The sequence below is a fragment of the Orbicella faveolata genome, unplaced genomic scaffold (assembly GCF_042242905.1).
Source record: "Orbicella faveolata isolate gen_17 unplaced genomic scaffold, um_ofav_v1 contig_35, whole genome shotgun sequence".
NCBI lineage: Eukaryota > Metazoa > Cnidaria > Anthozoa > Scleractinia > Merulinidae > Orbicella > Orbicella faveolata.
The window spans coordinates 13,875,252-13,889,518 of NW_028301564.1; the positions used below are offsets into that span (position 1 = coordinate 13,875,252).

General features: G+C 40.7%; 1 protein-coding gene across 1 annotated transcript; it reads left to right on the plus strand.

Annotated features, from left to right (window-relative positions):
- Positions 1 to 472: 472 nt before the first annotated feature.
- LOC110049349 (dorsal-ventral patterning tolloid-like protein 1) lies at positions 473 to 12,394 on the plus strand. Its single transcript, XM_089274186.1, has 8 exons — positions 473 to 496; positions 758 to 848; positions 5,494 to 5,538; positions 6,164 to 6,571; positions 6,954 to 7,379; positions 9,142 to 9,534; positions 9,984 to 10,109; positions 12,018 to 12,394. Exons 1-8 carry the CDS (start codon positions 473 to 475, stop codon positions 12,392 to 12,394), a joined length of 1,890 nt encoding a protein of 629 aa, XP_089130312.1.
- The last annotated feature ends 1,873 nt before the right edge of the window (positions 12,395 to 14,267 follow it).

Genomic DNA, 14,267 nt, shown 5'->3' on the forward strand with positions numbered 1-14,267 from the left:
CTATAATCTACTTATTTTATTTTTATTATTTTTATCATTTTATCTATCAGTGTCATTTGTCAGCCAACAGTTAAAATTTTGACCAGTTTCTAGTCATCAGTAAAAACCCCATAATCTTTCAATTATTATATATAGCTACATAGTTTGCTGTGGAAGGCACGGTGGCCTCATCAGTTTAGTACGCTTAACTCCGAAGCGAGCGGTCCGGGTTCGACCCCTGGCCGGGGACACTGTGTTGTGATTTTAGACAAGACACTTTTACTCTCACAGTGCCCCACTCCACCCAGGTGGGTACCGGCGAATTTAATGCTGGGGGTAACCCTGCGATGGACTAGCATTCCATCCTGGGGAGGGAGGGCCGGGGGAGTAGAAATACTCCTTGTCGCTTCATGCTACTGAAACCGGGACAAGCTCCGGCCTATTAAGCCACTTGGCTCGTGTGCAAAACCTAAAACTTAATGAATATTATGAAATGAATGACATCAAAGGTCAAAGGGTCGCTTAGATTGCTCAAGTGACCTGTTCTGAAAATATGTAATGCATAAAAACGAACTTACTTTATAAATAATTTCATCGCCTCGGTCTGTTTGAAAGTCTTAATGTTGCGATCTCGTTCGGGACTTCCGCAGTAAATTAAAGTTAGAATACTGGTAAATCGACTCAAAATGCATCACTCGGACAACAAAAGTGTCCTGTGCGGGGCATTTTGGATATCCTATGATTTTCTCAGACTTAATTCGTACCCAATTTCACTCAGTACAATCTGCTGAGAAACAAACCTGACCTTCGGCGTTCCTTACGACTGTCAAATTTTCTCATGGAACTCACAGTAGGCTGGCATCTTTATGGTAAGTCGTTAGATTTTTATATGCTATTAAGCTTCATGTGTTACTGCGGCCAAAGATCGGTTTGACATGAGCTATATATTGCTGTGCCGTTTTCCTATCTAGTCGATCGACTGTCAGGCATCCAGTGCTTCACGAATCACTTGAGACCCTTACTTGTAAGCTATTCTTCCGAAATCAAAGTAAATTCGTTTAGAAGATGAACTTCAATATTGGTGTTAAGTTTAGTAACTTCGTCTTAAATTTTTAGCTTTTATTACTTAATTCTCAGTATTTTAGACATTTAATATATATTTTAGACTTGTATTTTTTTAGAGGGCCGGTTCCTGAAAACCACATCCAGGTGATTGGAGGCCTCCTTTTACAATATTAATTAATTTTATGATTTTTTAATTTTTTTTTTTTTTAATTTTCTTTTTATGGACGTAAAGCAAAAATTATGTATCACTATAGTTAGATTGCGTGACATCCTGTGCCTGACTTCGTCCCCGTGTTGCATGCAAGTATAACAAGCTTATTGCATGTAAGCTAAAAGAGCTTTAGTATTATAAGTTAATAATAAGCTTATGTTGTTTACAATCTTGTCAAACAAACAAATACTGTCGCATCATAGCGGGGAGGAAATCTAAAAAATTATCAGAGAGCAGAAACACCAAGTGCAATTTTCTGCTCTCATAGATCAATTCCATTGTCATTTAAATCTCTAGGGATAATTACAATGGTTACACCAGAGTGTTGCTCGGGTTATATTTATATTCATTGCTGTATTTTTCGTAGTGAAAGAAATGCAATCTCATTTCTGAAGGGTAGTAGAATAGTGAATCAAATTGTGGAAAATTATTAGCACATCAGTTTTATACAAACATAAACTTACTTTTTGAGTACTGTTGCTCTTGACAGGCTGCCTCATTTTATTTGGTAAATCTAGTGATTAATCTGAAGGATCTTGTGTTAATTGTTACAAATAGATTCCATGTTGCCGTGCATTTGTTCAGACAAGATCACAGATGAAAATGTGGTTTCATACGGTTATTTATTATTAATTGTAGACACGGTTGCCAAAAACACACTCCTATCATAAAATTCATATAAAACTACATGTAAATCTGGGACCCTAGCTGGCTTACTTTCCATATCTTCACTGGTGATATCTATATATAATTTTGTGCTTTTTTACGTTTGTTTGTGCAAACCTTCAGTCTATACAATAAAAATTATTGATTAGATATGAATTTTATATTTCTTGTGTTAAAGAGAATACTTATCACTCTCTACAAAAATCTGGTTGTTGCGTTCGACAGAACGCAGTTCTAATCGTGTAATGCATAAAAATTCGAGATCTGTGTATCTATCTATCTATCGTGGGACACCAATTTGCCCCCCCCCCCTCCCCCCAAAAAAATTCATCAGGGGGGAATGATGTCATGTCCATGTTCGTCCATGTGCTTTCTTTCGAGTGTTGTGCAATATTGCGGACTTTCGAGTGTCGAGGAAGCTTGTGTATTGTGGACTGTAGCGGATACTGAAGTTGTTTATTTAAAGTTCGAAGTCAGTGTTAATGGCATTTAAAACCTTGCAGACATGTCTTCACGAAATGTGTACGAATTTCGAGGCAGCTTATTGAAGACTGTAGGGGATAAGTTGTTTATTTAAAGTTCGAAGTCAATGTTAATGGAGGGGGGGTGAATAGGTTTTCGGATCGACGGATTTGGCCTTAAAAAGCTCACGGATTGTGGATTTTTGTGGTAAATCGAGCGGATTCGCGGATTTTAAAAACACAGTGGATCGTGGAACAGCTGTGAATTTGGGCGCAGATTCTGGATTGAGCCTGTCTTGATGTTCGGATCTTGGGTCCTAAACAAAACTTGGATCATAGATCTTTCTTCAGCCTTGGTCGGTATGTTAATGAGATCATCCAAATTATTTCTTTTTTCGAACGAAGCTCATTTAAACTCAGGTGTGGGACTGTTATTGGAGTTGTACTGTGCTACAGTCATCAAGCATATTGCCTTCTTTTCTATTTGTGCGAAATTACTACGATTATCAGTTGAGTGAGGCACAAGGAAAGTTTGGTTACGAAGTTTTGGCCTTAAAATTATGGTGTTGTCACGGGCAACTTACCTCGTTTCCGTTGGTAACAATATCAACAGCCGTTGGTCGCCTGTCGCGTCGCCTACAATTTCGCGCGCATTGCTGCCAATGACGTCAAAGGTCGACAAGTTGCCGGAGTCAGTTGCTCGTGACAACAACACGATTTTTACGTTAAAACTTGGTGACCAAACTGTCGTCCCGCCTTACTCGACTGATAATCATAGTAACAATGACATTCACATTTACCAGTTTACCTATGAACTTGATTTGCATACCCCTATTCACCCCCCACTTAATGGCATTTAAAAGCCTTGCAGACATGTCTTCACAAAATGTGTACGACTTTTCGTACGAACAGAAAGCTGTAGTTTGGCTGCGTGTCGTGTACCCTCTTCTCTTCGACCGAAACCAATGCTGCTTCCTACTGAATAAATCAAAGGAGGAAATGAGTTTCACTTCGCTGGCCTAAATTTCTGTGCTGTGCACAAACTATGTAGCGTAAACCCAACGAAAGTGTTTACATAGGAAATGAGTTCAACTCCCACAGGGTTGCTTTGGTACACCAACATGTCTTCCGTTTCATTGTTTCGGAAGTGAATATGCCCTGTAGCTGTTACCCCAAAGCCAAGGAGATTCAAAGTCGTGTTCGTAAACAAAATAATTGTCCTAGTTTTGGTACTAAAAGCACGTCGTCTCGCATACCGACGGAACAAACATGGTTGGTGTCGATTTACATGATCAGCATAAAGGACGCACTGTAGATTGTGAACTGTGGACTGCCGACTGCCGACTGCCGACTGCCGACTGCCGACTGCCGACTGCCGACTGCCGACTGCCGACTGCCGACTGCCGACTGCCGACTGCCGACTGCCGACTGCCGACTGCCGACTGCCGACTGCCGACTGCCGACTGCCGACTGCCGACTGCCGACTGCCGACTGCCGACTGCCGACTGCCGACTGCCGACTGCCGACTGCCGACTGCCGACTGCCGACTGCCGACTGCCGACTGCCGACTGCCGACTGCCGACTGCCGACTGCCGACTGCCGACTGCCGACTGCCGACTGCCGACTGCCGACTGCCGACTGCCGACTGCCGACTGCCGACTGCCGACTGCCGACTGCCGACTGCCGACTGCCGACTGCCGACTGCCGACTGCCGACTGCGGACTGCGGACTGCAGACTACGGACTACGAACTGGGTATAAAACACAGACTTATGTATAATATTACACAATACATGTATAAACGAGAACAAATCCTCTCGTATGTGCTTTGCGATCAATTCATTTGTTTTTGCCCCTGTTGAAGGGAGACCAATTTCACGCCTACCTAACAGCTCAGGAACAAAATGCTGTTTTTTAACATACTAAGCCTACCAAAACTCGAACGCACTCTTTAATCTACGATTACTACTAGTTCATAAAATATTGTTTTGCCACTTAGAAACAAAATTCATACCTTATTTCCTATCTCCTTGTGATAATTCCTCTATTTATCAGTGGCAAGTGGATAATTTATCAAAATATGATATGCAGTTGAAGCTGAATCCTGGGACAGATAATTCATTGCCAAGACTCTAAAAAAATGGGATCATGTATCTTATGGGGAGTATTGAATGACACATTGACCGATGTATCGGTCAATATGCCGGTCATTACTTGAGTTAACACTTGACCGAACATCAGTTGGCCATCGACCGAGAGTCAATCAACAGCCCGCCAATACACCAGCACTAGTCGAATTCTGCATACAGCTTATCAGTCAACTAGCAGTCAACCATCGGTCAACTATCGGTGGTATATAATTATCAGTCAACTGCTGGTCCTGTATCAGTCGATAGTGGAGTGAGAGTCGACTGCTAGCCCGCTGATATAGACTTTAATAATCAACCATCAGTCAGTGAACATCCACCGATACATCCGTCAATATGTCGGTCAAGGCTCCCTATATATAAATACATGATCCTATATAATTTTTGATACTTTTTGTCGACTGACTTTGTAGTCCACGGCTCTTCTGGTATAATGTAGCATTGAAAAAACGATGACAAAGCGGCAGAGTTAAATTTTTTGCAGAATGCCGAGCAGGGGAATCAGAATGCAATTCACTGTTTAACTTGCAGATAGTTTCACTCACGTTTGCTTTTGGTTAGCTTTTATTTGTTTGAAAGATCCAAATACAATATAATGTAATGAATTCAACAAATAAAAGCTATATATTACCAGTAACAAACAAGCAAGCATTGCCTTCGCATTCTCAGTTCTGTATTCGCATTTGGCATTGTGCAAAATAGGCCTGCCCGAGACAACTTGGCCAAGCTAGTGGAATGTACTGTGAACAACACGTGAATTTAGCATTAAGATAAGCCAAGGAGAAACTATTTATAAAAATATTCTTTCAAATATAAAATTAACCTCTTGCATTTTTCATAACCTTAGATGAGGGACATTGTGGAGTTAACTGTTGTGTTGACATACATGAAAATCTCAAATTAGCAATGTAATTTAAACAAAATACAATTATTCATTAAATTATGCATTTGCTCTTATCTTGCAGGTCTGATATTGGTTGTTTTATCAGGGCAAATAACTTTTGCTCAGAGTAAGCGACTTATTATTTTTGTTAGATCACTGTTTGTTTGTCTGTTTGTCTGTTTGTTTTTATGATCAATTGGCCACCCTCCCTGATGTAGCTGGTCAATTTTTCTTGTGCTGTAAAGGTTGACAAGTTAAATGTAAAATCTAAGTATACTGGACCTATAATAATTGTAAGTTATAATATGCTAATTGATTACATAATTACTAGATTTTACTGTTACACAGCAATCAGATTGGCTCAGCTAATATTTGTACACTAGGTATAGGTAAAGTCTGTGTACAAGCTGTTAGAGGTCCAAATCAGGCTAAAGCTTATCCCGGTTTCTGTAACATGAAGTGACTGGGAGTATTTTTAATCCCCCCTGCAGAATGTCAAGCTCGTTCATTGCAGGGTTACCCCTAGGATTAACTTCACTGGTACCCATTTATAAATACACCTTGGTGGAGAGAGGCACTGTGAGAGTTAAGTGTCTTGCCCAAGAACACAACACAATGTCCCCTATCAGGGCTCGAACCTGAACTGCTCAACCCGGAAACAAGTGCATGGAGACGAGTGCAACATGAGGCCACCACGCCTCCACTATTTCTACACTATCAACCATTGAATCAATATACTTTTTTCTTAATAGATTGTTTCACTGGGAATGATCCTATGCAGGTCACTGCATCAGCATCTCACAACAGAACCATTGAAAGCCTTTACTATCCCTCGGATTACCAAAACAACACGGAATGCAAATGGAGGCTTGAAATTGAAGACAAATTCAACCTTCCCTTTGGAGGTTATGTAATTAAGGCTATATTCAATGACGTTGAGTTGCAAGCTGGTCAAGACTCTTCAGTTCCTAGTTGTCCATACGGTAACCTTACGTTTTATGATGGATATTCGGAATCATCTCCCCTTCTTGGATCATACTGCGGTACAGTCTATCCTGAAGTTATTTATTCCACTGGAAATAACCTGTATATCAAGCTCCAGACAGACAGTACAAACTCTTCGCGACGATTCCGCATAAGTGTTTCGGTGGTTGGAGCAGGTATTAACAGTACAGTATGTAAACAAATTAGGTAAAGTCTGCATACGAGCCAAGAGGCCCATCAGGCCGGTGCTCATCTCTGGTTTTTGTCTCCAGCAAGGGCTTGAACCTACTCGATCCGGAGGCGAGCGCACTAACCTTGAGGCCGTCGTACGTCCACACTAACAGTACTGACATATGTATCATTTTCAAGGTCATTTTCGAGCCTATACATTTACACAAGTCTGGTGCTTAACCCCTAATTTACAACTGTAATTATTAATATTTTTCTCTTGTCTTCTCTTTGTCAGTTGCAAAAGAAATGGACTTGAGGAGGATTCGAACTCATGACCCCCGCGGTCTCAGAAAGTAATTTAAAAAATTCTTTTAAACTTATTTGCAGAGAAGGCGTCTGGAATATGCCGTCCATCACGGACAGAAGGCAATGCCATTATTGTCCAAGGTCATTATGGTACAATATTCAGCCCTGATTATCCTGTCCCATACCAGGATGATACAACCTGTGTATGGACGCTCTACGCTGCAGATGGCGATAGAGTGAAGTTAACTTTTGTAGATTTTGAACTTGGCCAAAGCGTTATCGATACTACATACTACAGTTTTTGTGATGTTAAATCCGTCATGGACTATGTTGAAAATCACGATGGCCCGTCGTCTGCGTATAAACGTCTTGGTAGTTACTGTGGAAAAAAGACGCCCTTCGATGTTTATTCCTCTGGACGTCGCATGTTGATAAAGTTTCGTGCCAACCGTGATGGTGTCCAAGCAAACAGAGGTTTCAAAGCACATTTTGAGTCTGTAAAACCACGTAAGTTAACAGCTGTTTCACTTTAATTATATACAGTCGAACCTCCATAAGCGGCCACCCAAAATGCCAAGCCTAGGTGATCGCTTTCGAGAGCTTAGATCATGTTGGGTCACAGCATTTTTGCCTCATGAGCGTATGGCGACTGCAATGACTTGTTTTAAATCTATTATTTATGTAAAAAGTCGATTTCGAGAAAACATCCGATACTTCCCATTGCGAATTTTCCGTCTCTTTTACTACCCAGAGATGCCGGCGATAATGTTACAACAACTTATTCTTCCGAATTTCCACCCTATTATCTCGGTTATTTGGTCGTTCACGGGAGCTTAAAAGCAAAAGAAAATTTCAAATTTTAAGCTTTAAAAATTGGTCGCGGTCGTTTACAAGAGGTAGTCGCTTACAAGAGGTTCCGAATAATATAGTGATATGACTTGAAAACTTTTGGTATTTTGGAAAACTGGTCGCCGAGGAGATGTTGTCGCTAACGAGAGGTGGTCGCAGTCGGAGTTTCGACTGTAGTTTTTTAGGCTAGTTTATTATGGCCCTAGCTCCCAGGAGTCTCCACGCTTTCTGTGGCTCACTGGCAGAGCGTCTGGTCTAGTACTCGGATTCCTTTTTCCAAGTATGCCTGACAATGTCACTAACAGTAAAATCATTTTCTCGAAACTAAAGTTGGCAATTGATTGTCAATTCGTGTGGCTATTACACTGAAACCCCGGATCACCAACGGGCATGAAAATTTGGCCCTATTACGCTCTTTTTCTCATAAGAATATTGTTTTTTTCCGGTTGAGGCTGCATATTCTTCTTTTACTGCCGATTTTAGCCTGAAAATATTCTTGTGAATATCAGTTAGATTATAGCGTGCGACATTTCTGTTTTCGAATGTATTTCGTGTCTGGATGGTGTTAAAGTTATTTTGGAGCCAGCTTGCAGGCAGTGAAGCTTGATGTCAGCACATAACTTCTTGCAAACTGAACATTTACGCATCGAATATAAGAGTCTCTACGCTTTCTGTGACTCAATGGCAGAGCATTTGCTCTACTACTCGGATTCCCTTTTCCAAGTATGCCTGACAATGTCACTGACAGTAAAATCATCTTCTCGAAACTAAAGTTGACAATTTTCAGTGGGCTCTATTTCAGTTAGTCTCACAGTTGTTGTCAGATTGTAAATTCGTGTTGCTATTACAGTGAAACCCCGTTAACACGGTCACCAACGGGCCATGAAAATTTGGCCGTATAACGCTCTTCTTTTCATAAGAATATTGTTTTTCCGGCTGAGGCTGAATATTCTTCTTTTTCTGCCGATTTTAGGCTAGAACATTCTTGTGAATATCAGTGAGATTACAGCGTATGACTTTTCTGTTTTCGAATGTATGTGGTGTCTGAATGGTGTAATTAAAGTAATTTTGGAGCCAGCTGGCAGGCAATGAAGCCTGATATCACTGAGCACATAACGTCTTGTAGAACAGCGTTTTAGCATCGAGTATAGACCTATTGCTGTTTTTGTTGCTTTTTGGCTAGGTTTGCCGTTTAGAGAAAAAAAAGAATTTTTATACGAAGCTATATTCTTTTCAAAATCTCAGCCTCGGGTTTATTCTTAAAATATTCTTAAAATTTCGCAAATTTCAGTCTGGATATTTTTATAAAATATGTTCTTAAAAAAAAAAGAGTGTAACAGGGTGGCCGTAATTTCATTACTGGTCTAAACTGATTGACGTCGTAACAGATATATCACAATTGCACTTCTATTGTTCTTAGTTTACGATGCGGAGCATTGTCTACCAGGAAACACCAACAATCTGAATCTGAAATTAACTGGTTCGTATGGAACTCTACAAAGCCCCGAGTACTACCCCCCGGAATTGGTGTGTGATTGGCTCATCACTGTCCCGGAAGGGAGGAAAGTAGAGCTCAGCTTTGAAAGACTTGACTTGGATTTTGAAACCGCCGAGCATGGATGCGAGGATTACGTGCAGATTCGTGATGGAGATTCAAAGCAGAGTGATACGATAGAGTATTTCTGTGGTAATGTAATTCCAAAGCCCTTGAAGTCCAGCGGTCGGTATATGTACATTCGTTTCTGTGCTGACAGTGTGTATGACACACCACGCCGGGGATTCAAGGCCACATTCAAAGCCGTCAAGGAATTCCGTAAGTTGGTAATTTTAAAACTTAGGTAATATGACACCCTAGAATGACTTCACATTCTCACAACAAGTAAACTATCATAAAAGTATAACGTTCCTATTAGGCTTTCAGATGGTTGGCCGTTTGAAACGAATTCTGGTTTCGAAAGACTCTTCTGCCAATTTTTTTTCCAGTTAAAGTGCCACTAACCCCCCAAATTTTTTCCGCTAATATAAATCTCCCTCTTTTCCTGATCACCACTGCGAAAAAGTTATCCTTGTAGTTATTTTCGTTAATTTTCTATGAATTTTCAAAGTTCACAAAATTGGCCTTTTACATATTCACAACCGAGGAATAGCGGAGAATGGGACGAATTGGCAGCTTCTGACGTCATTTCGGGAATAACAATGTTTTGCTTCTGAGAAGAATATATGCGAAGATGCATGCGATAGTGTGTGTCAAAATCATTGCAGAGTGCAAGAAAGAAGTGTTGTTGGAGGCTGTAGCAATACCGGAAGCTGAGGATAGAGTATTCCTCTTCATTCATTACGTCTATATCTCGATGACACTCGAACAGAAGCGAGAAAATGACCAAAGAAGTAGGCTGATATGCGCCAAGCTAAGGAGCAAGTCATCGAGGAGAGGAGTTTTTCGATCTAGGGTTCGTTGCTACTGTAAAAACCTAGAGATTTTCATGGCCTGTATATTCTTCTCTAGCTTCTCGTGGAAAGCTTGACATTGTCAATGTACTGCATAAGACATGAATTTGGGATAAGCTGGGAGCCATCTGACTCTTCCTAGCTCAAACGATCCATCGCATTGAAAGCTTCTTTTTCGGGGGAAATTATGTCTGCATCTAAAAATGTTTTAACACTCCGAAATCCGCATGTTCCGTAAAGTCAAATGACCATTCTTCGTGTTCATTGACATCTCTATAACAGCCATTATTTATACTTTTATAACGCAGATAAACCGGGAAATTGTCAATCCAGGCCTAACTTGCAATGCGCAGGGCTCGCCGGACTGACGACCTAAACTTCGAAATGGAGAGAAAATACATACATCACAGTCGTCTAAATCATATATATATATATATAGACTCCGAATTGTAATGCTAGATAATACAGTTCTTTCACTGAAAAATCTTTTCACTTTTTGATAGAATATGAATCACAAACAGTAACCCTAATATGTTTTGACAGCGCTCGAAGTTCAGTCAAACGTCTCGCTCTTGAGTGCTTTAGCTCGGTTTCACTAGTAGCCCGACCCAGGTCCCTCTTTTCGCGGTCGTACACATAGAAATTACAACTTTAAACGCCCGTAGAAACGCGGGGATTTTATCAGTCAAAATATTTTTCGCTGAAGTAACTGGGGAAACTAGTAGATTTTTTCAAAGGAAAAAAAATTGGGAGTAAGTGGCACTTAACATTTCGTCTCGGGAAACATTGAGATGCTCTGGAAACAAAATTCACTGTTCCCCAAGGGACCAGTCATTAAGTGATTTGTCATAAAGCAAAACAAATGGGTCAAACCGGTGGAAAACAAATAATCACTTTATCGACAAATGACGTGCCACAGCGGTCAACATTTCGCGCGCGGGTGACAGTGAACTGTTTCCCGTTGGACGTCATAGTTTTCGCAGTATTGCCCGCCCATGGCATTTGGCGGGAAACAGTTTCATTATTAGATGTTCTGTGACCATGAACTAGCCTGTGAACAGGCGCGCTGTAGCGGGAAAAACGCCAGCTACATAACAATTCAAGTTAACTTCAACAGCTAAGACTGATGGACACTAAACGTTTATTTCTTTTCTCGTTGACCTCTCTGCATCAAATCGTTCTAAAGGACGTCATTACGGTAGAGGAACAAATCCATGAAGGTCCGATTGCTCTTTTCTTTGATATGAAAAAAATAAAAAAAACTTTAAGTTCATACGTAATCACATGATTTTGAGTGCAATTTCGAATCAATAAGCACGAGTAAATTTTTCAAAGGCTAACAAAGTTGTGCTTGGTATTCCAAAACTCTTCAAAAATTTCCGAAAATATTCGCAAAGCTTCCAGCAATGTTCCAGAGTCTTCGGCCAACTTCGGGTGATCTTCGACAACCTTTGGAATAGTTCGAATGATTGTTGGAGTTGTTCGGGAATGTTCGGGTGATGTTCGTTGCTCTTCGGAAGAGTAGGTAGTCTTCGTAAGTGCTCGCAAAGAAAGGAAGGTAGGCCTAGGGGTGAACTTCGACCACTTTCGGTAGTTTTCGAGTGTCTTGGTTCTAAATTCAGATATCTGCGTTGCAATTTACACTGGTGTTTCAAATTTGCACTGGTGTTACATGAAAACTGCACTCCTTTTTAACCCATCAGAATCGAGTAATTTTGTAAGTGTACTAGTAGTTAAAGGAACAGAAATATATGTAATTCTGCTTATTTCTGTCATGTTTTGAGACTGTTTCTAACTGGAATTCTCTTAATTCTGCTAATTTGGTTGTTTTCAACTACTTCCCTTTAGCTACTTTGGCATTAACGGTTGGCTTCGTTGTCGGTGTTGCAGTCTTAGTTGTAATAATTTTCTGTGTCGTTCATCACGTTAAACGAAAAATGACGCTAAACAGAGAAGCCGGTGCGGAAATTCCAATGTCGACTACCACTACTTCAGCTTCCCGTTCTACACAGCAACCTCATCAACCTGCGGGAAACACATTCTCATCTCCTTCAGTAGGTTATGCTCCAGTCCCGACAAATCCACCACCCCCAGAGTACCCATACCCATTAGAGTCACCACCCTCCTATCCAACAAAAGAAGCGGAACCACAGTACCCACCTCCAGGTCAATCATATCCATGGCAACAGAATCTTGGCAGTGCACCAACCCCTGAGAGTCCGTAAGCTGTGGGGTTCTGCTTCCAAACACCGGGGGACTTCGCTTTTACACCTCCTAGGAGCCGGTTTGTAGAGATTATGTTTATCCCGGTATTAGCGAGCCAACCTGGGCAGAACTGCAAACTGACCTCCGCTTAGGTTATACAAACTTCCTTCACCAATAGACTGTTCTTTTCAGAACTATTCTCACTCTGTCGGACGGTTACTACACGAAATACTGACACTCCTTGGCTCAAACTTGCCATAACAATGAACAAACAAAGCTAAAATAACAATAAAAAGGATAATTTTATATTTAAATTGGTACATTCCAGGGGTTTCATTAAGGGCCGGGCAGCCTGCAAATTGACCGGCTGTGAGGATGATTTTTGCCTGCCTGGTTTGACCATCTAGCGGAAAGTTTTTGTTTGTATAGAGAATTTCAATTCGAGTAGTTTTGCCCGACTAGGAAAACCGGTCGTCCCCCCACCCCCTGCTGAAAAAGTTAATGAAACCACTGGTGCATTCGCCTAGGGATAGTTCTGGTGCGTAAGTACTGTTTAAAACGGAAGGTGGATGCAACAATATCAATAAAGCTTGTAACTTCTCGCAATGTATGATTCAGTTTCTATTTTGTTTTTCGTGGCTACGATTAACTCCACTTTGTACATGGCTCTAAGTTTTAGTTGATTATTGGATGAATCAATCACGACTTTCATTTTTATATCGACAAGTGATAATTGCCTTGTTTCCCTGTACTGTGATAAATAAATGTATCACGTTCGACCTTGAGTTATTCATAATGCCCAAAAGAATCGTCTTTTCGTTGAAGTGTCCGTTTTTTTTATTTTGAACGATTTCAAAAAAGAGCGTCCCAAGCTTAGAATAACATAGCCTGCGAACAGGCTCCCGGCGAGGACGGAATAACAATTTGGCGCGCGCGAAACAGAAGAATTTGGATAACAGTAATGGCAAAGAAAGCGCAATACAACACGATAGAGATCACTAAAATTCACAAGGGACACACAAGGGGTGAGTTAGTTTAAGTAATCCTACGAGTTAACAATCTAGTCCCTGAACTCTTTCTTCCCCGCCCCATAGGGGAAGGGGTTGAATTCAGGTCTGTGGGTCCAATCCCTATTTTTACAATAATTGTCTAATTTCTCGCGCGCTGATCGATTGGCTTATTTTTATCATCTACTGAGAGTACAGAAAGATAAAATTTTAATTAATGCAAGCTTTCAAGTTCAACTTTCAGCTGTTAAACTGTCAACTTTGTAACCAATAAAATTTTATGGACTTTTGTAAGTCGCCAATCAAAAAGCGAGAAAAGCTATCGACAATGTTCGCGTCATTTTCGATAAAATTCACTTATCTTTGTTTACGGCAAGTTTACGGTGTCTTTTCCCCTCATTTGACCATTTTGGGGTCTTGTTATTGTAAAAAACAAATTGACGTCAGTTTTTTATGCGTCTGTCCTCCAATTGATGATAAATCTCGTCATAATGTCGTCAAAGTTCACTGCGGAACCACTCGCCTGCGCACGTGGTTCCACAGCCATTTTTTCAATGTTATGACGCAAGTTATCATCAATAAGAGGACAGAAGCATAAAAAACTGACGTCAATTTGTTAAATAGAGCAGAGTTCAGGGTGTTCATATTTCGGGAATATTTAGCGTGCTTTTAAATCGACGATATTTCATTCCCCTAACAACTTTTCATAGAACGCTCAAATTCCTATCTGTTCTTCGCGTACGTACGTACTGCCTAACACCGCATCATCTGGAAGATCACCGTACGTTCAGACTCGCGCAACGCCTGACACTTTCATGAATAAATATGTACGTAGGTATATAATTTTGCGCTTCATTTCCTCGAGACGTCAGCTTGGCATTCCTGT

Bases quoted from the DNA above. Each gene is read 5' to 3' on its own strand.
- LOC110049349 (XM_089274186.1), top strand. From the start codon at position 473: ATGAATGACATCAAAGGTCAAAGG. The intron at 497-757 runs GTCGCTTAGATT...AATTTCACTCAG, and splicing joins ATGACATCAAAGGTCAAAGG to TACAATCTGCTGAGAAACAA. The intron at 5,539-6,163 runs GTAAGCGACTTA...TTTTCTTAATAG, and splicing joins GCAAATAACTTTTGCTCAGA to ATTGTTTCACTGGGAATGAT.